This window comes from Carettochelys insculpta, chromosome 3 (assembly GCF_033958435.1).
Source record: "Carettochelys insculpta isolate YL-2023 chromosome 3, ASM3395843v1, whole genome shotgun sequence".
NCBI classification, from domain to species: domain Eukaryota; kingdom Metazoa; phylum Chordata; order Testudines; family Carettochelyidae; genus Carettochelys; species Carettochelys insculpta.
This window is the reverse complement of record NC_134139.1, coordinates 107,994,686-108,016,495: the sequence shown is the minus strand read 5'-3', so window position 1 is coordinate 108,016,495 and position 21,810 is coordinate 107,994,686. Positions and strand designations below refer to the sequence as shown.

General features: G+C 43.0%; 1 protein-coding gene across 2 annotated transcripts in view; it reads left to right on the top strand.

The window, feature by feature from the left end:
* The window catches only part of ENPP3 (ectonucleotide pyrophosphatase/phosphodiesterase 3), a 103,929-nt gene that overhangs the window by 1,184 nt on the left and 80,935 nt on the right, over positions 1–21,810 (top strand). Inside the window, exons 2-4 of one of the 2 annotated variants that reach the window (XM_074990559.1) lie at positions 1,628–1,847; positions 11,767–11,845; positions 16,690–16,812. In XM_074990559.1, coding sequence (XP_074846660.1) covers positions 1,731–1,847; positions 11,767–11,845; positions 16,690–16,812 — 319 coding nt within the window. In that variant the 5' untranslated portion in view covers positions 1,628–1,730. The remainder of the gene's footprint in view (positions 1–1,627; positions 1,848–11,766; positions 11,846–16,689; positions 16,813–21,810) is intronic. The other variant, XM_074990557.1, reaches the window with a different exon arrangement.

Here is a 21,810-nt window from a genome sequence, read left to right as displayed (position 1 = left end):
TTAGAAAAATATTGCAGGGAAAATGGTTGCATTAACAATGGCCATAGGGCCATGGCTGTGGATGATGCTAAGCTAGAGGGAGAGATAGATAACACTGGAGGGTTGGGATAGGGTCCAGCATGACCTAGACATATGGGAGGATTGGACCAAGAGAAATCTGGTGAGGATCAGTAAGGACAAGTGCAGAGTCCTGCGCTTGGGACAGAAAAATCCCAAGCATTATTACAGGCTGGGGACCGACTAGCTAAGCAGCAGTTGGGCAAAAAAGGCCACGGGGATTACAATGGATCAGAAGCTGGATATGACTCAACAGTGTGCCCTTGGAGCCAAAAGGCTGAACAGCATATTGGGGTGCATTAGAAGGAGCATTTCCAGCAGATCTAGGGAAATTATTATTCCCTTCTGCTCAGCACCGGTGAGGCCACATCTGGAGTTCTGCCTCCTGCCCCCAGTACAAAAAGGATGTGGATGCATTGGAGCAAGTTCAGTGGAGGTCAATGAAAATGATTAAGGGGCTGGAGCACATGACCTATGAGGAGAGGCTGAGGAATCTGGGCTTATTTAGTTTGCAGAAGAGGAGAGTGAGGGGAGAAAATTAGGGGAAATGAGAGCGGAAAATTATTTCTAAGGCAGGATTGATGCAGAAGAAAGAGAAGGAACTTGAAAACACAAGAGCTAACATGGAAAAAAGATAAAAAGACATGATGTAGGGTACAAGGCAAAAATTACTCTCATATGACAATGGATTTGGATTAATACTTTTTAGGTAACTTTAAGGGCAGTGAATGGTATGCTGAATTGAAGAAAGGCTTTTAGTCAAATACTTGTATTTCACTTGTATTATTTTATATGTGGTTGCTTTACTATTTGGTCATAAATTAATCCTAAACTTTGATTTTTCAAGTACTTTCCTTATTTTAAAATGACAAACACCCTCCCCACCCCGAGTAGGGTTGCCAGATTTTTGGGGAGGGTTTGCGGGACAGGCAGACCCAGCCACAGGATCTCTAACTGGGAAGGGTGGGGGAACCCTGGCAGCCCTGTGGCTGGGAGGCTGCTGTGGCTGGGAGGCTCCTGCCAGACCAGGGCACCTGCACCCCAGCTGGCTCCTAGACACAGGGCTGTTGGGGTCCCCTGTTCCTCGGGCTGGAGTTCTCATGGCTGGGGCTGCTGGGGGGGCTGTGCTCCCCAGCCAGCTCCCAGCCACGGGGCTGCCAGGGTCCCCCTGCCCTCCCACCCCCCTGCCTCTCCCAGCTGGGGTTCCTGCAGCTGGAAGCCATCTGGGGCGCAGAGCCCCCACCAGCAGCCCCAGCTGCAGGAACCCAGCCAGGGCCAGGAATTTCCATGACAAGTCCTGTAGTCCTGCATTTACGCAGAAAATGGCACCATGGGATATTTTTGTGTAGGTGGGGGACACAGGACTTTTTGTGGACGTTTGGGACTGTCCCTCTCATTGTGGGATGTCTGGCAACCTTACCCCATGTGCTGTACTGACCAGAAGCAAAAAGTGGACTTTCATCTTGAGTCTCACCCTTTGATCCTGCTCAGTGTGTTTTACTGATTATTGTGACTTACTGCAGCTCTAGGAGTCAGGAACTCCAGTTTCATTAAAACCCTGAAACCACAGTTTCAGGTGTTCAGTTCACGCCGAGGTGAAGTGTTAGCAGTAGCTGAACTGAAAAGGGACATAAAGGACTACAGCGATATTGGAAGATACAACTCACAGCAAAATGATATCTGACGAAGACACAAAGGCACATCAGAGCAGCCAGATGGAGTTAATAAGTTTACAAACAGAGGAAATTGTTAAGAAAAAAACACTTCTGAAATACAAGATACTCTGCGGTGTAAGTAGTGGCTGTTCTCTTTTTTCAGACTTTAAGGATTCTGAATATTGATCTTATGCATTCTAAACTTGGTATTTGTTAGAGAGAAGTTTTATCACCATATACTTAGTCAGCTTGGAATGCTGCAGGATAGGTACATGAACTTCTCTGACTCTAAATTCTACAATATTGGTCAAGCAGCCTCAACAATGGCAGAGTTCTCCTGTTATCAGTATATATCTGCATTTTATGGTTTACAGAAGTACGAAAAACTCTGAAGTCAGTGTATAGTAAAAGCAAAACATTCTGGCTTCCATGAACGGCAACACAGGACAAATAGTGTTTTGCATTTGCCTCCTCATTTTTACTGTAACGCTATTTTATTTGTTGTATTACAATAAGAGTCTATAAGAAATGTATTTAGTACTTTATCATATAATGTATGTTGACTAGTGACAGGGAGATAGCTGTATGTGTATTCTATCAAAACAAAAAAAGCAGTCATGTAGCGCTTTAAAGACTAACAAAATAATTTACTAGGTGATGACCTTCGTGGGACAGACCCACTTCTTCAGATCATAGCCTAACAAGAACAGACGCAATATATAAAGCACAGAGGTCTAAACATTGTTTAAAATGAGAATGGCTAGCTTTTGGTGTTAGTGGCGAAGGCAGCTATGATTTTTATTTTATTTTATTTATTTTATTTTTGGGCTCTATGTTTGTTCAGATACTTCATTAGCAAATCAGAAAAACACAGGTAAGTAACTAGTGAATATTGCCCCTGTAACAAGGTACAGGGAAGGCACACAGAGCAGAGATTGACATAATATTGCCATCCCAAAATATTAAGGTATATCGCTCCAAATGAAATTGGCTTGTAAATGTAAATTTGGGATTGTTCTTATTTGTTTTTTCTGTCTCTTCTTTTTTCCTTTGTGGTATGCTCAGTGCACTTTTTCAAGCCTTCCTCTGTAACCAGGAAAGCAAAAAAACTTACTTCTAAAGGCAGGGGAGGGTGGGGCAAAGCTGGAAGAAGTCTACTGGAAACTTAATAATGAAAACATAGACACATAGAAAAGTCTGAAAGGCCTTAGGCACTGCCACAGAGGACAATTTGTTACCTCTTAGAACCATTCTAACAAACAGAATTAGTTTACATAGGTCAAAACAAATTCTATTTAATCATGTGATCTGTGACAATTGTGTAAACACAATCCAAAACTGATATTTCCCATTCACTTTGTTTAAAAAGATAGTAAAAATATTAGAAACCTAGAAGACAAAGACAATTAATGTCTTTTTTTCTTCTCTCTTCTTTTTGAATGTAAATCTATCATTTAGCCTGTTTTGTAAACAAAATATAAAGATTATGAGGGAGACTAATTGGAGTGGAAGGTTAGCCAGACAAGATGAGATACGCAAGGGACTTGGAATAGTAGAGTGAAATTGTATAGGTAGGGTATTACTGTCAATTAGTGAGAGATTAATTGAAAACAAATTAACCCAATTAAAAATTAATCATGATTTATCACACTTTTAATCACATTGTTAAACAATAACAGAATACCGATTTAAATTTACTACAATATTTTTGTGTGTTTTTCTATACTTTTAAATATATTGATTTCAGTTACAACACAAAATACAAAGTGCTCACTTTATTATTTTTATTACAAATATTTGTATGGTAAAAAAGATCCTTTCAATTCACATCATACAAGCACGGGAGTCTCTTAATTGTCAAAGTGCAATTTACAAATATAGTAATTCATATTAGCTATTGAATGAATAAGAAGGAGGACTGGGGACTGGTAGGCTTCAAGTTGAACAGTGTTTTATTTTAAGTACAGTTATGTAAAATATAATTGTATAGTTGTAAGCTGTATTTTCATGATAAAAAGATTGCACAACAGTACTTTATGAAGTGAATTGAAATTTCTTTTATCTGTTTTACAGAGCAGATGTTTGTAATCAAAATGGTGTAAAACTAAGCACTGTACAGTTTGTATTCTGTGTTGTAATTGAAATCAATATACTTGAAAATGTAGAAAACATCTAAAATATTAAATGGTATTCTATTGTTGTCTGTGTGATTAAAACTGAAATGAATTGAGATTTTTTAAACTAATTTTTAATAGTTTCCAAGCCCTAGTATCAGGTAATTCTGATCATTTCACAAGATAACAATGCTCTTCAATTCAGTACTGCCTATTAAAAACACCCTAGCATAGAAGAAGTCAGCCATACCTATACTTCATTCATCAGTGTTTGTGGACAGTTTGGATACATTCGTAAGGGCTGTGGTTCAATGTTATGATTGCCCCATGATTTGTATGGGTGGTAATGGTTATAGGTTCTAAAGATAGGTCGAACAGAGGAGAAATGGTCACTGCCCTGAAAACTGTGTTAGGCTGTGTCTGTGCTAGCAAGTTCTTTTGAATGAGTTTTCGAAAGAAGGGGGCTCTTTTGAAAGGTCCCACAGAGCATCTACACACAAAAAGTGTTCTTTTGAAAGTAAATTGAAAGAATGTGGTGCTCCTTTTGAAATCACTCTTTCTTTCCTGTTTCAGGAAAAGTGCCCCCTTTCCAAAGTTTATTTTGAAAGCAAACATGTAGACACTCCACAGTTCCTTTTTTTCGAAAGAGCAGTGCTCTTGGGGCTTGAATTTTCGATCCCTGGCCTGTTCTTTGAAAGAGTTGGGGTTGTGTGGACACTTTCTTTCAAAATAGCAGATCACTCTTTTGATCAGCCTTTTTGTGTGTGGATTCACTTTTCAAAAGAAGCTGTTTTGGAAAAGATCTTGTGGAAGGGCTTCTTTCAAAAGATCTCTGTAGTGCAGATGCAGCCTTAGGCCATGGCTACACCAGCCCCCCTCTTCCGAAAGGGGGATGCTAATGAGCCACTTTAGCAGATGCTAATGAGGCGCTACTGTGAATATTCAGAACCTCATTAGCATAATGAGGTCTGTGCGTGTTTCAAAAGTGCTGCTTTCAAAATGCACACCACCGGTGTAGACGGGGCCTTTTGAAAGGACCCCCCAGATTTCCAAAGCCCCTTCTTCCCATTTGCTTTTGGGAAGAAGGGGCTTTTGAAATCTGGGGTTCCTTTTGAAAGGCCACCCATCTACACCAGTGGCATGCATTTCAATTCCGAAATGCATGCAGTTGCCATTATGCTAATGAGGTGCTGCTGCATATTCATGACAGTGCCTCATTAGCATTTGCCAATGTGGCTCATTAGCATCCCCCTTTCGAAAGGGGGGCACTAGTGTAGCCACTGCCTTAGAGTATAACACCTTAATTCAAGCTTGAAATTGTTTATTTTACTAACACACAAAAAGATAGCCCCAAGCTATGTAATCAAAGGTCTTTTCAGCAGCTAAAGAAATGATAATAAGGGTTCCTTAGAGTATCTCAAAGAACTGATAACATCAATCAGTTGAAACAAATTATCTGAGCTATGTCCATTATGAAGAAAGCCTACCTTTGCCCAGTTGCATATCAAGAGCTTTAGTGAAAATCATGGTGTCAAAATCGATTAAAAAATTGGCCTGTAATTACTGCATAGTCCAAGGTCTTTCCCAGGTTTAGGAATAACTGAAATTACATCTTGTCTAAGAGCAGGTGAAAGAGTTTGCTCATTCTTGTCTTCATTGAACATTTTCAATAATCTAGGCATTAAAGTTTTATAGACCCTTTGTAAAATTTAGTTGGGAATTCATCAGGAGGAATCTTTCTGATCTTCATTTCTTCTGTAACTGGTCAGTTCCACCATTTCTGGAGGGGCATCTGAGAGTCAGAAGTCTGTGGCGGAGACAATCCATTAAAAAGTGATCTAAGGTGTCTATTGATTTCCTCTTCAGCTAGATATAGTTTTGAATAAAGCTGATGACACTGTTTATGAATATTGAACTGTGTTGTGGATAATGTATTGCTCCTGTCATGAATAGCAGCAGTTGTATTTCTGTTAGCTTTTAGTCTGCATGCAAACAGTTTGCTAACTGACTTGCCACATTTCCAGTAGCTTTGCTTCAAGTAGAAGAATGCAAATTCAGCCTGTTGGGATAAAAGTTAGTTGATTTCATAGCTTAGACTGATCAGAGTTCCAAGTTTCTTTGAGAAGGCAGAAACAGTCTACATCTAAGGCCTTAATGTCTGTCAAGTGGGTATCAGTTCTATGTGCTCTCCATTCTTCTTAAAGGTCACATCTTTTTATTTTTGTGTCATATCACAAACTAGATTATTTGCCAGAACTGTGCACAAATGATGGTCCATTCCATTGCTGCAGTGGGTTACTCCTTAATACAGGCAGCCCCAAAGAGTTGACAAATGAGCAGGTTCTTCATGGTCTGTAGCTCACCACACTCCCCTATATTAATGTCATTAGTGTCCTTATTTGATCATGCTAGGTCAGGCTTAAACTAGACCTGAAAGTTGATTTCAGATATGCAATTCTAGCTATGGCAATTGTGTATCTAGAATTGACGTATTGGAAATTAACTTACCTGCCCGTCTTCACTAAGGAAGATTGATGGGAATGTTTTTCCCATTGATTTCACTTATACCTCCTGATAGCAAGGAGTACAGGGGTCAACTGCCAGCCCGAGACCGATCAATTTTGCTCGTCTTTACCAGACATGTTAAATCAAGTTTGACCCTGACTGGGTTTATCTTCCCAGAAGTATAGATGTGCCCTTAATCTTTGATCTGCCAATTTGTGTTTGCAGGTGGTTCAGGCACTGCCATGTTGGCCAGTCTGTATTGGCTTTCCTGGGGGGTCCCAGATCTATTTCAGTGCATTTGACTGCAAGCAGTCTTTCATTCCATAACCTCTGTCCTGCCTTTCCAGCTGTTTGTGACCACAGGCACAACTCTTTTGCAGTTTAAGATGTTTGATTACCCCTAAGTGGCATAAGAGATGACAGCCTCTGAGGAAGGCTTTGCATTTCCATTTGGGGAATTATTTTCTACCTGCTTCTCTTTCTTCATCTTTTTATTCCAACCACCTTTTGAGGATTTTTCTTCTGAGGGTGCTGGAGAAGTACCTACCTCCCATAACTGAGCAGTGGTCTCTGGCATCTTGAAACAAGGAAAGGGATAAAAAGAAGAAACTGTTACCATTAGCTCAGGTGAACTTGCAAATGCAGGAGGGTGGAGCCAGAGAGTGGAAGGGGAGGAGCAGCAGCTACCTCTGTGAACCTGTATACATGGAGCTTGGTGGTATTTGAGGCTGGAAAGGAGCCTCTTAGATAAACGCAGTTGTGGGGTGTTATGGCATATGCAGCTGGAAAAGGGCTACAGCTGGTAAGGGAGGAACAGAAGACTGAGAGGACTCATTTGTCATATCAGACATAGCATCTTCCTTAGTTTCTCTTGCACTGGCTCTTAGGGTGTGTCTACACTACAGCGATCTGTCAATAGAAGTCATTGTCGGAAGAGATCTTCTGACAAAATTTACGTCAACAGAGTGCATCCACACACTAAAATGGATCAAAAAAGCAATCCCCTCTGTCAACAGAGAGTGGCTGGACTACCCGGCCCTCTGTTGACAGAATGGCCTACCAGAAGGACAGCAGACAGGGCTGCCCAGTGACTCGGAAACCCTGTCTGTTGACAGAGGGTCCTCTGGCATATCCACATGACTTTTTTGTCAACAGATTCTGTTGAGAAAGGCATTCTGCCTCCTAGCAGAGAGGCAGAACGCTGTTGATGAAAGTGCCAAGTTCTGTCAACAAAATGCATTTTGTGTGTGGATAGTCCGTGAGTTTTGTCAACAAAACTCTCTAGTGTAGATGTAGGCCTAGATTCTATGGTCATTCTTAGCTAAGTGGCTGCAGTCCGTTACTGGAACAACAGTGTGAAGTGTCTAACTGCTGCTGCTTGTTGAGTCTCTTTGTAACCTTGAGAGAAGAAGCTTCTGGTGCATTGAGTCTCCCCAGTTTGTTTGCCCTCTTAAATCCACTCTTCCACTCAGCATGATCCTCTGATCTGGCTGATGTGGCATACCAACTGTCTAACAGACAACTGATATAAGGATAAGAGCTTCCTAACTGGGGATGAACGCATATAAGATGGTGGCAATCATAAAATATGGCTGGAGGAAATGGGGAAAATTTTAGTAATAACTTGACCATGCCTACCATTCGCTACACAGCTACAGAGAAGTTTCCAAGAGGACTTTTGCACATTTGTACCTGTCAAGAAGCTTCTGGTGGCCTTTTCTTGCAAACCTTACCAGGGTTATCCATGCATTTTTTCATCTGGAGGACTGATGACTAGAATAAACTCTATGCAGGCCTACATCATCAGGAAATTACCACTGGGAGAAAAAGTTGAGAGCATCCATGTTTTGTTATAAGTACATATCAAAATATTTCCAGTTGAAACTTGCCTGTTTAGCATCTGTTATAGCGGTTACTGACTGGGGCTCCTAGGCTTTCTGATAGTAAAAATAAGTAAATAATCTAGAAAACTGGTTTTGTCTCTGCTCCTGTCTACTTTTCAAGCTATATCTTTATTTTTAGGTAGCTGTGATTAATGCAAGCCATTAATTTCCTTGGTTGTGTTAGGGGAGTGCTAGCAAGGCTTTTTAAGTAAGGTCATTTAGACTCTGGAATTTACTTCCATCCTTGGTTCCTAAGAGCCTTTGATGTCTATCTTCCCTGCCTCCCCACCCAGTTATTTCAGGGAAGGAGTGGGGCAGGGACTTGAGTTTTAGAGATGATGAGTAGGAAAAATATTTTGGTATTGAAAAAAATAGTGATTTTATTTGATCAAGATTTTAAATCTTTTGACTATGCCAAGAGACATGACTAAAGTGCATCTGTTTCAAATTACACAAGGTGAACTGCATATTCCATTGTCAATATATGCTGTACTTCTTAAGATCAAAGTATAATCCCTTTAAGGCAAATATGCTTAGTATAAATATTTGATCAAGTGCGGCACCTCTCCTTGGCTATGAGGAAGCTGTTTTGTTTTAAGTGGAAAGCAAATTAACAGTTTTGCCAGTTCCTCCCCTTTTCTCTGCACAGAAATACATCCCATTTTACCTCATGAGATTACTCACAGGTTAAAGAGAAAAAATGTTTGTGGACACAATATCCCAGTGACAATTATATAAGTATAATGACCTCTCTACTCCTGCTTGAGAGTTCCATGTTTATGGAACCCAAGATTGCATTAGCTCCCTTGGTCACAGTATTGCACTATGAACTCATATTTAGCTGATTATCTACCACACAACTCCCTCATCCTTTTCAGAACAAAAAAGCAGTCAAGTAGCACTTTAAAGACTAACAAAATAATTTATTAGGTGAGCTTTCATGGGACAGACCCACTTCTTCACACCATAGCCATGCCAGAACAGACTCAATATTTAAGGCACAGAGAACCAAAAAACAGTAATCAAGGTGGACAAATCAGAAAAAAAAATATCAAGGTGAGCAAATCAGAGAGTAGAGTGGCAGAAGTGGGGGTGGGGAGTCAAGAATTAGATTAAGCCAAGTATGCAAACAAGCCCCATAGTGATCCAGAACATTCCAATCTTGATTCAAACCAAGTGCTAATGTGTCGAATTTGAATATAAAAGAGAGTTCAGCAGCCTCTCTTTGAAGAGTGTTGTGAAAATTCCTCTTCAGTAACACGCAAGCTCTTAAGTCATTAACAGAATGGCCCACTCCATTAAAATGCCAGCTAACAGGTTTGTGGATCAGGAGTGTTTTTATGTCTGTTTTGTGCCCATTAACTCTTTCTCTAAGAGAGTTTGAAGTCTGTCCAATATACAAAGCATCTGAGCATTTTTGGCACATGATGGTGTATATGATGTTAGTTGAGGAACATGAGAATGTGCCCCTGATTCTGTGAATAACCTGGTTAGGTCCAGTGATGGTATCTCCAGAAAAGATATGTGGACAAAGCTAGCAGCAGGCTTTGCTGCAAGGAAAAGTTCCAGGACTGGTGTTCCTGTGGTGTAGATTGTGGCTGTTGGTGAGAATCCTCATAAGTTTGGGAGGTTGTCTGTAGGAGAGAACAGGCCTGTCACCTAGGGCCTTCTGGAGTGTGGCATCCTGATTAAGGATAGCTTGCAGGTCTTTAATAATTCGTTGCAGTGGTTTGAGTTGGGGGCTGTAGGTAATGACCAGTGGTGTTCTGTTCTTGGCTTCTTTGGGCCTATCTTGGAGTAGCTGGTCTCTGGGTATTTGTCTGGCCCTGTCGATTTGTTTTTTCATTTTTCCTGATGGGTAATTCAGGTTTATGAATGTTTGGTAAAGATCTTGTAGTTTTTGGTCTCTGTCGATAGGATCAAAGCAAATGCGATTGTACCTAAAGGCTTGACTGTAAACAATGGATCTAGTTATGTGTATAGGATGGAAGCTAGAAGTGTGTAGGTAAGTATAGTGATCCGTGGGTTTCCGGTACAGCGTGGTACTGATCAGGCCATCCTTGATTTGCACTGCAGTGTCCAGGAAATGTCTCTCTCATGTGGAGTAATCGAGGCATACGTTGATGGTGAGGTGCAGATTGTTAAAATCTCTGTGGAATTCTTCTATAGTCTCTGTACCATGGGTCCAAATCATAAAGATGTCATCAATGTACCTTAAGTAGAGGAGGGATAATAGGGGACTAGAGCTGAGGAATCGTTGTTCCAGGTCAGCCATAAATATATTAGCATATTGTGGGGCCATGTGGGTGCCCATAGGAGTTGCACTAATCTGGAGGTATAAATTGTCCCCAAATCGGAAATAATTGTGGGTGAGAACAAAGTTACAGAGGTCAGACACCAGATTGGCTCTGATGACATCGGGGATGGTATTTCTGATTGCTTGTAATCCATCTTCATGTGCAATATTAGCGTACAGAGCCTCTACATCCATTGTGGAAGGATGGCGTGGTCAGGAACTTTTCTGATGTTTTGTAATTTCCTCAGGAAGTCAGTGGTATCTTGGAGATAGCTGGGAGTGTTGGTGGTGTAGGGTTTGAGGAGAGAGTCCATGTAACTGGAAGTCCGGTGGTAAGGGTGCCAATACCTGAAATAATAGGGTGTCCAGTGTTTCCAGGTTTGTGGATTTTGGGAAGTAAATAGAATAATCCAGACTGGGTTTCAGATGGTGTGTCTGAGTGAATGAGGTCCCGAGTAGCAGCAGGGAGTTCCTTAAGTAGTTGTTGCAATTTTCTTTGGAATTCCAAAGTGGGATCAGCGGAGAGAGGTCTGTAAAATGTGGTCTTGGAGAGTTGTCTGGCTGCTGAACTCTCTTCTATATTCAAATTCGGCACATTAACACGTGGTTTGAACCGGGATGCGAATTTTCTGGGACATTATAGGGGCTCTTTTGCATACTTGACTTAATCTAATTCTTGACCTCCCTGCCTCACCCCTCTACTCTCTGATTTGCTCACCTTGATAATTTTTTTTTCAGATTCGTCCACCTTGATTACTGTTTTTGGTTCTCTGTGCCTTAAATTTTGAGTCTGTTCTGGTATGCCTATGGTCTGAAGAAGCGGGTCTGTCTCACGAAAGCTCATCACCTAATAAATTATTTTGTTAGTCTTTAAAGCGCTACTTGACTGCTTTTTTGTTTTGATAGTATATAAACTAGCAGGGCTTTCTCTCCGTTGCCATCCTTTTCAGAGTTACTGCTTCCCAGCATACCCCCAACCTGTAAGAATGTCCTCAAGTCTTTGTTCCTGCTTAAGCCAGTATTTACACTGGGTACAGGCGTGTAGATTCCTTGTGTTACTGTTGAGTAGCACAAAAGGCTCTAAGGTCTACAATATTTACATTTAGCCATATTGAAGTGCATATTAGTTGCTTGTTTACCCTGCAATCCAGATTGCTTTCATTTAGTGACCTGTAGTGTTTATTATTTATCTGTCACCCAGTTTTTGTGTCCTTTGCAAATGAAATGTTTCACAGTATATGAATTTTCTGTGACAGGTTCTTCTAGTTTCTTTGGTGGTTGTATCCCTTGGACTAGGTTTGGGACTAGGACTAAAACATGAAGACCAAGTGCAAGGTAAATTTACAATATTTTCAGTACTATATTAATTTAGTTCACCATCCACCAAAGCATTTAAATAGAGGGTGACTTCTTATTTCACTAAACATGAACTGTGGATGTTCCACCCACCTGTTGTTTCCCAGCTAAGCAACGTAAAAAGGAGGTCCCCAAAATTGGTGAAGAGTTTTAAAAAATTGGCTGTGTCTCAGTTCCTCATCTGTGAAATGGAGGTGATAAATACCTTCCTCACAAGAATGAGGCAGCTGAATTAAATAATGTTGATAAAATAAGATGGCCTAAGGTAATATACCATTACAAATTATTATTGCAAAGTGACGGACTTTATACACGATGCTCTTTGTGCCTTTCTTGGCAGTTTAATTCAGTATAATTGAAATAGTTAATGTTAGAACTGGCTGGGACTTCTTGTCAACATGCAGTTTCTACAAAATGGTTGGCAAATTTTGATTTTTAAAATTTTGTCAGAAAAAATAAAACAAAATATTTGACTTCAGGTTGGGTGATCCCAAATAGAAACAATTTAGTCTGTTGAATCAAACTGAAACACTTCATTTTTGATCGGTTTGATATTAATCTGTATTCACTTGAATTGCTTCAGCATCTCATCAAAGATGTAGTTCAAATGCCTGATGCCCCACTTGTCAATGCAATATCACCTACTAGATAGCTTCATTTAAAATAAAGTTTGTCTGTGCAGCCACAGAATGATGATCCAATGTTTTTTCCTCATGCCTAACATCCCTATACTAATATATTAAACTTGTTTCCCTACTCTTACCCACTCTTACCCACTCTTACCCACTTTTCTTGGTTGTTTCTTTCTTCTGCCACCTGGCATTGGTCTTTATTACTACAGTCATATACTGTAATTACTGTTCATTGACTCTTAACCAAATATTACAGTGTATTGTCAACTTGCCATATAGTGTTCACTGGCACTTAGAAGTGTTTTTCACCCTGTGGAAGCAATTATGTCAGTACAAAATTAGTGCAACATGGTGTAAAATGTTAGCAGAGCCGAATGCTAGCTTTTATAGTATCTTTGCCCTCATGGATTTGACTGAAGGTTGCATGGTAATTGTGAATCAACCCATTTGCTCTTGCTGCTTTCCTTATGGCTGACCTAGCTTACGAAATACGAAGTACTAATACAATAGCGAGTTGTTGCAGCTTTGCTCTTATTGGATAAACTTAAGTATTCAAAGCATATATCATGACAGCTCCCATAATAATTCTGCAAGGTCTCAAGCTTTCTAAAAATATAATTGGACCTCTGCACCTGAATATTCTATTTTTCTATTTTATGTGTTCTGAACAAATAATAAAAAAGGAATTTAACATTGTTAGGAGTATGAAAACATGCATTTCAAGTAGAAAAACAAAAAGGATTATACTGCTCTTGGTTTGGGCTATATCTGTACTTCACAGTTAGCCTGGGTGACTGAAATATGGGTTAGTCTAGCTTGGGTGTGAGCACCTCCACTGCAGAGCCATATTTGCATTACTGTGTCCTAACTCATCTGCACGTATCTGAGGGCTTATGCCATGTTTCTTTGTTGTGAGAAGCTCTAGGGTGAGAAACTCCCAGTCAAATGTGGGAGATCTTGTTTGTACTTCCAGAACTGTGGGAAGGCCAATGGAGGACTGTTAACATTCAGGTGATTTTTGCTGGCATCTCATTGCACAGTGGATTGGTGCCAGCCCAAGTTAGAGTGTAACCTGGACTCTAAGGCTACGTCTGCATGTGAAGCCTACATCGAAGTAGCCTATTTTGATGTGGCGACATCGAAATAGGCTATTTCGATGAATAACGTCTACACGTCCTCCAGGGCTGGCAACGTCGATGTTCAACATCGACGTTGCGCAGCACCACATCGAAATAGGCGCAGCGAGGGAACGTCTACACGCCACAGTAGCACACATCGAAATAAGGGTGCCAGGCACAGCTGCAGACAGGGTCACACGGCGGACTCAACAGCCAGCTACTCCCTTAAAGGGCCCCTCCCAGACACACTTGCACTAAACACCACAAGATCCACAGAGCCGACAACGAGTTGCAGACCCTGTGCATGCAGCATGAATCCCCTGCTGCAGGAGCAGCAGCCAGAAGCCCTGGGCTAAGGGCTGCTGCACACGGTGACCATAGAGCCCCGCACGGGCTGGAGAGACAGCGTCTCTCAACCCCCCAGCTGATGGCTGCCATGGAGGACCCCACAATTTCGACGTTGCGGGACGCGGATCGTCTACACGGTCCCTACTTCGACGTTGAACGTCGAAGTAGGGCGCTATTCCAATCCCCTCATGAGGTTAGCGACTTCGACGTCTCGCCGCCTAACGTCGAAGTTAACTTTGAAATAGCGCCCGACGTGTGTAGCCACGACGGGCGCTATTTCGAAGTTAGTGCCGCTACTTCGAAGTAGCATGCACGTGTAGACACAGCTTAAACCACATCCCTTAGATGGGGTAACAAGCTGGACTTAAAGAACTTCCAAATCTGGGTCAAAGATTTTTTCTGTATGGATGATAGGGGGTCTGGGTTAAAACCAAGATAAAACCAGATTAACTGAGCAGTGTAGATGGACATATCTTTAGATTCTGCAAGTTAAATGCAAAATCACTTCCATTCAGGTGAGTCCATTACAATCTTCTTTGTGACTTAGGATGGCTGAAAATCTCCAGGACAGATTCAAGCATTCAATGTATTATTCAAAAAAAAAAGCAGTCAAGTAGCACTTTAAAGACTAGCAAAACGGTTTAGGAGAACAAGCTAGGTTTACCTGTTCATGTTGGGTGCATATAAATGCATTCATTAAAATCAGCAGCAACCCATACTCTCTTGTACCAGACTAGGACTCAGCTAGAAACAACCTGACAAATTGTTAATGATGGAGAATAAGGAAGTGTATGCGTGCAAAATGTGCACCTGCACTTTTGCAAATGCAGTGGAATTGTAAATCTGGGTATTTGCCTGTACACCTAGTTAATTGCTGGCACAAGTATGGTAGTTTGAAGCACAAGTTGTCTAATCTGTAGCTGCAATACATTTGTAGGTTCATAGATTTTATTAGCTACCTTTTCAGTTTCAGATGAACGTGGATTTGGCTTATTAAGCCCTAAATGCTCTTGGGGCTTTGCTAAGTGAGAGAACTATCTCCTTATATGTTATTGCCATAGCTGTGTTGATTGGAGGGACTCAGACCTCTAAACTTAACTTTAGAACTGTGTTGGATCTGAGAAAGAGGAAGGTCAAACTGCTTAAAAAGATTCCCCTTTAAGAAGGCCTCCAAAGTGATCCAGCCCGTAGAGTTCCTAATTCTCTTAGGCTAGGGATATACTGTAGCCCGAGTTCAAAATAACTTACATGATTTGTGGTGTGCAAATTGCAAAAGTTATTTTGAGCTACCTTGTTTCAAAACCGGTTCAGTCACCAGGGGTCTAAATAAAGAGCTATTTCGAACTTTCTGCTAACCTTTATATGATGAGAGTTACCGGGAACAAAATACCGCACTTAAAATACCCCTGCTATTTCTAGTGTGGTATTTGGCTGCATGGTTTTTATTCTGTGATACAAATGTACTGAAGAGCTTTACATTTGTATCCCAGAATAAAAACCATAGTGTAGCCTTAGCCTTATTGTTCTAGCTGACAGGCAAGCCTTTCCTCTTTTTCTTAGGCTACATCTACGCTACAGCGATCTGTTGACAGAAATTGCTCCTGGAAGATCTCCTCTGTCAAAAAGTCTGTCGACGGGTTGCGGACACACATGAAAGCAGATTGCTCTGTCGACAGAGCACAGCCAGACTGCCTGACTGCTCTCTTGACAGAGCAGCCAACTGGAAGCACAGCAGACAGGGCTGCCCAGTGTCCCGGAAGCTATGTTTGTTGACAGAGACCCCCGGAGTGTCCACACTGGCTTTCTGTAGAAAGATTCTGTCAAGAAAGACATTCTGCCTCCTGGGGAAATGGCAGAATGCTGCTGACTAAAGTGCCACATTATTTCAATTTACTGTCTACAATGCATTTAAAATGTGGATGCTCCATGAGTTTTGCTGACAAAACACCAGTTTTGTCGACACAACTCTCTAGTGTAGATTTAACCTTAGGTATCAAGTCAGGGGAGAAGTTTGATAAAGTTTGTAAGGCTTTGCCTCAGAGCCTGAAATCAGAGGAATTAAACTTAGTCAGAAAACAAACTCTCTAAAGCCTAGGTCATGCTAGCATCCTGATCCCTTTGTGGGGTTGGGGTGTGAAATGGGGCCTGCAGTTTATGGTAGCAAGCATTGCTTCTCGTCCCTCTCATCTGCTCAGCTTGCTTTTCCTATTTATATAACCCGACTCCAAGAGGTGGGCAGGATTCTCCTTGATTGTGCACAGGATGTCTTGGCTGTAAGTTTTAAAATATTACAATGTATTGCTACAGGAACCTTCTCTTCCTTTGGACCAAAGTACCAGCATTTGTTGTACTGAATGACATGTTGGAAGGACTACCTCTTTACCCAGGCTTTGGGAGAAATGCAGGATGTTAAGTGCATTCAGAGGATTGAAGCCAAAATCCTCAAGGACCTTTAGACGGGAGAGGATTCAAGACAGATGTTTTGGTGCAAGGTTCTTTGTGAACATATATTACTGTGTCTTTTTATATAATTTTAAAATTCATAGTTTGAAATATTTTTTGCTTTCAGTTTTGAGTTTCCAAGGTCAGTTCGGGAGTGGTTTTTGGCAGTTACTCAGATCAGAACATTCTGACTTTAGGGTCATGGCCATGTTCCATTTCCTTGTTGTACTTTTAAGGAGTGGAATACTTTTAGTGCTAAACATGTCTTCTGTTCTCTTTACAGTCAGCTGCAGACACAGATGTAATGAGCCATTTAATAAAAAGGAGCAGGGCTGCCAGTGTGATGATGGCTGTAAAGAGCGTAAAAACTGCTGCTGGGATTATGAGACTACCTGCCTGGAACCAGGTATGTTCCCTCAAAAGTAAGATTTCTAAGCTTTGTCTTTTTGATTATTTTTTTCTTGAGGGGTAGTGTAACGCCCCGGCCTATGGCAGTGCCCACTCTGGGTGGCGCGGGCCTACACAGCTTGCCCTCTGGGTCTAGCTGGCCCAGGACTTTGTCCCCTTTAAGGGCCTGCTGGTGGTTGGCCAGCAGCTGAAGAGCCCTGCCAGCAGCCCAGGGCAGGGCAGCCATCAGCCAAACAAACAGTTAGAGGCCCGCCCTTTGCTCAGGGCGGGGCAGCAGTCACACAAGCTGTTTTGGGAAGCCCAGCCCTCAGCCCAGGGCCAGGCGGCGGCCAAACAGTGGCTTACAGGCCCCGGCCCTCAGCTTGGAGCAGGGCAGTAGTTCCACAAGCAGTTTTGGACGCCCAGCCCTTGCTTCAGGGCGGGGCTGCAGGTAAGTGCACAGTTTGGGAAGCCCAGCCCTCAGTTCAGGGCGGGGCAGCCGTCAACCCATGGCTCGAAGGCCCAGCCTCAATTTGGGGCAGGGCAGCAGTTCCACAAACAGTTTTGGAAGCTCAGCGCTTGGCTCAGGGTGGAGCTACAGGTAAATTGAACGGTTTGGGGAGCCCAGCTCTCAGTTCAGGGCAGGGCAGTAGTCACATTGCCTTCCCCTAAATGGGGTGGCTTTAGCGAGGTGACGGGTAATCCTGCCAGGGAGGGGGATGGGGATCACAGGCCCTCCCACTCCACTGTGACCCCGCCCAGGGCCCTACGGATCGCTCACACCTGAGCTTGGCAGTGGTGATCCAGACCGCAACACACCGCCATTGGCTCAGGGGGAGTGTTCCCCGGGCCACTTCCTACCTCTGCCTCCATTGGTGTGGGGTCCTGGTCGGCCCGTCCTGGCTGATAGGTCTCGTCCAAGTAGTCTGCCCTTGGTAGGTCCGGCCAGTTGGACATCTCAATGTCATTGGGGTAGTCCGGCGGTGGTAGAACTGTGGGCCCCAGGCAGTTGGGGGCCTCTGTGCTGCGGGTGTCCAGCAGACCTCCGGGATCTTGTGCTTCTGGGGCCCCCCGGTAACTAGCCCTGGTCAGTCTTTCTGGTCCTGGCTGTGTGTCGGGGGAGGGGGCCCTCCACTGACACGAGGACCCCAGTAGATCTGGGAAGTCTGGGTAGTAGCTCAAGGGCATCCTTATCTGTGGCTGTGCAGGCTGGTCTGGGCAGCTGGGGGGTAACTCTTGCCGACAGGCTGGGCAGCGGTGGGTCCCCCGCCCCAGGCGCCCAGGAGCCTGGTCAGCAGCCTCCTCCCTGCTTGGCAGCCCAGCCTTTAATGGGCCACGAACCCCACCCCGGCTCTTCTGGCTCTAGGCACCACCCTCTGAGGGACGGGGCACCTCTGTTCTGGCTCAGGGCCCGCCTACCAGGGCTTTGGGGCAGCCTTCTCCGCCTCTGAGTCTGGGGGAGGCCACAGCACCTCACTACAGAGAGTGATGGGAAATGATAAAAGTGCTAACATATTCTGCCAGAAATACAGAGCCATTGTTTGTATTTTAGAGACTTGTTATGGCATGTGATACATTCTGCAGCTGCCGTATGTGTGCTGAATGCATGTTGTTAAGGTGCTTCTTGTAATTGAATGTCACATGGAAATGAAATCTAAATTGGGGATTAATATCTTCACTGAAATATATAGATTTTTTCTATTACTTCAGTAAACTTTTAAATCAAGTATATATGTTCAGTGAATAATGTTTATTGATTCACACCCAAACACACTAGGCCAACATCAAGATACGCAAACTATATTACAAATGACAAGCTCTCTCATAATCACCCGTGTTAGTCCAAAAAGGCTATGGATACCTTAGATAGGACCATAGCTGTTCTCCTTGTCCTTGGGCATGGAATGACAGAAGAACTACCCCCCCCCCCGACTTGTAACTGGGGGGATTAAAGGATGCCCACAGTACCCTGTGTTCTCAGCAGTGTTCACAACACAATGGCGCTGTTTGTGGGATGAGTTGGATCAGTGGTCTACCAAGTTCTCTAGAAGATTCGCCTGCTTCTGTATCACATCCAGTGTGTCTGTATCCCATCCACTGCAGGTCCCTATCCCTGTCCATTCACTGTGAGGCTGTGGCCACACTAGCCCCTCCTTTCAGAGGGGCTGTAATAATGAGCCATTTCAACAGATGCTAATGAGGCACTGCTATGACTATGCAGCACCTCATTAGCATAAAGGCTGCCACGCATGCTTCAAAAGTGCCGGTTTCAAAATACACACAATCCGGGTAGCTGGGGGCCTTTCGAAATGACCCCGATTTTGAAAGCCCGTTACTCCCATTTCCCACATTCATAGCAGCACCTCATTAGTATCTGCTGAAGTGGCTTATTACCAAAAGGAGGGGCTAGTGTGGCCACAGCCTAACCGTTCTCTTGACAGCTTCTTAGAAACCTTCTCTCTTGTTCTTATCTCTCTCACTCCTGTTCTGTAACATGTATGATTTCCTTCATTCTTTGGTCTGTTTGGCATCTTCTAGGAACTGTGCAAGGCTTCCTCTTTGCTGATCTTTCTCTTCCCTCAGAGATTACTGATTCAAATTTTCTACAATTAGTGTCAGTTAGGTGTTTTGCCAGTTACTCCAGTGGGAGCGGGAATGGAAGATATAATCCTTCTGTAAGGTAGAGCCAGCAGCATCCATGTCCAGTATGTAAGGGTTCCTCTCCACCCATCCAACACCGAACTTTCTCGAACTGCTACCCAATAACCTGAGAAATTCACACACTACCCCTGGATGCCTCTGAGAGTCAATACTTCCCCACTTGCAAGCACAGCATCTGAGCATAGAAAAGAAACTTAATAAAAGAAAGGGAAATAACTTGTCTTTAATTTGGGAAAACATGACAAAAGGAGTTCATAAACAAAAAACAGAGGTGAAAGTTCCACCCCAAGTAGGTTGGACAATGTCCTTTTCCTCTCAGGTCCTTAAGTCCAGCAATCTAAATGTCTCCTTCACATGCCCAGTCCTTCTCTGCAATCCACTCACAGTTACTGTCCTTGGTTAGAGCAGACTCACAGTTCAGAGGTGCATCCATACAGCTCATCTTCCATCATTAAAAGGGGAGGTATTAACATCATCTCTTGCTGACTCTCCTGGTCACTTGCCATCCACCTGCTCATTGCTCTCTGCCACCACTGTAATGGCCATTCGTCTCACCTCTTTGCCACAGTCTTGCTGGCTGCATATTTTGCCTCTCCATTGCAGCCCAGCTGGCTGCTCTTCGTGCTGCCACCACTCTTCTGGTTGCTCATAGCATCTCTCCACTTCCCACCTGCTGGCTGTCAGTCACCATCTGCTGCCATCCTCTTCTTGGCTGTGACTTCTGCCATCATTATCAAGTGATTTCAGCTCTTAGGCTATGCCTAAATTTCAGGCTTCTGTCAGAAGCCCAGAGGTCTCCTGACAGAAGTCTGCTGCTCTGAGAGCCCTCTGCCGACATCCTGGTCATCCTCATTCCACAAGAAAGAAGGGATGTCTCAGCACAGGGTTTTTTTTACCAACATTTGGCCCTATGTGGATGGGCCAAATGTTGGGAAAGTCTCTCCTGACAGAACTGAAACAATTCTCAGCAATTTAGACAAAGCCTTAGGGTTTGTTTACACTAAATGGAAGTTCATTTCTGCCATGGTCTATCTTCCCAGGTTTGATTTAGCATGCCTAGTAAAAATGTACTAAATCAAGCCCTCAGGGTGTGCCTGTCAACCATGGTGCTCCTCATGAACTTCAAGGGCATCCCAGTTGACCTCCTGTAGTGGGCCTATGCCAGAAATTTGACCCAGGGCAGGTTGATTCCATCTACACAATTCTCATAGCTGGAGTTGCATAACTTAGGTTGAATTTTCGTTCTAATGTAGACCAGCCCTTAGCAAGCAGGATAGAAGAAACACAGCTCCAAGACAATTAACATAAGAATATATCTTGATTTGCCTATTTAGCCCTATCCTTTGAATAGTTGGGGAAACCACTCAAGACAGGGGAAGATATGTAGCCTCCTGTCCAGAGTAACCTGCTGTCATGCCCCTCGCTCACAGAGCTCTGAAAGTTGAGCCTCTGCTTAGCAAGATTCTTTCTTCTAACTGTGAGTCCTTTCTTTCGGAACAACTTAGCACAGTCCTACTTATCTGAATTCCTACAAAATTACAAACATTCGTAACCACATTTGAGCTATCTCTGCATTTATTACAAACTTAGCTGGTGTTGGGTCACAATTAATGTTGATTGCAATGATCAAAATACCACTCCATTTGCTGAATATCTAACACATCTAAGCAAAGCAGGAGCAAACTGTATTTACATATACCTGCCCAGGATGTCTCTCCACTATGAGCCAGCTGTAAGGCACACATTCCTTCAGATTCTGCATATATTTCATTCATATATGAGAAACTGACTTTCACTTTATGCTTAAAAATACTCACCTAAACAGCTTTATTTGCTCTCAGTAGCTGCTAGGGGAGGAAAGCCAGCATTATTGTCTTATGTGGAAGTCACTCAACAATTGTTGATTATTCAGTGCTCTCCTAAACCAGGACCTGATCCAACACTTATTAAAATGAATGGAAAGACTCAGTGGGCTTGATGTCATGGCCTTGTCAATCATGCTAATTTCACCACAGATGTACACATTCAGTGCTCTGAACTGAGTTGTGATATTTTTCTTCATGTGAAAACGCAATTGTGACATACCACGGTACAATCCAAGGTAATGAGCAGCTGTGTTATCCATGTCTTGTAACCTGGGTTGCCCTTTACCGGGCCCTGCTGCTGAATCCTCCACCCTAGACTGATCACAGACAGCCTCCAGCATGAAAGTCACTTCCAGCTTTGTTCGCATGTGTGCTGCAGCCAGCCAGCCACACCTTGGCTCTTACCAGCCATGGTTGTCTTGAAAGATGACTCTACCACAACCCCAGTTGCAGATTTTCCAATGAGAAATACATGGTGTACACTGTCCAGC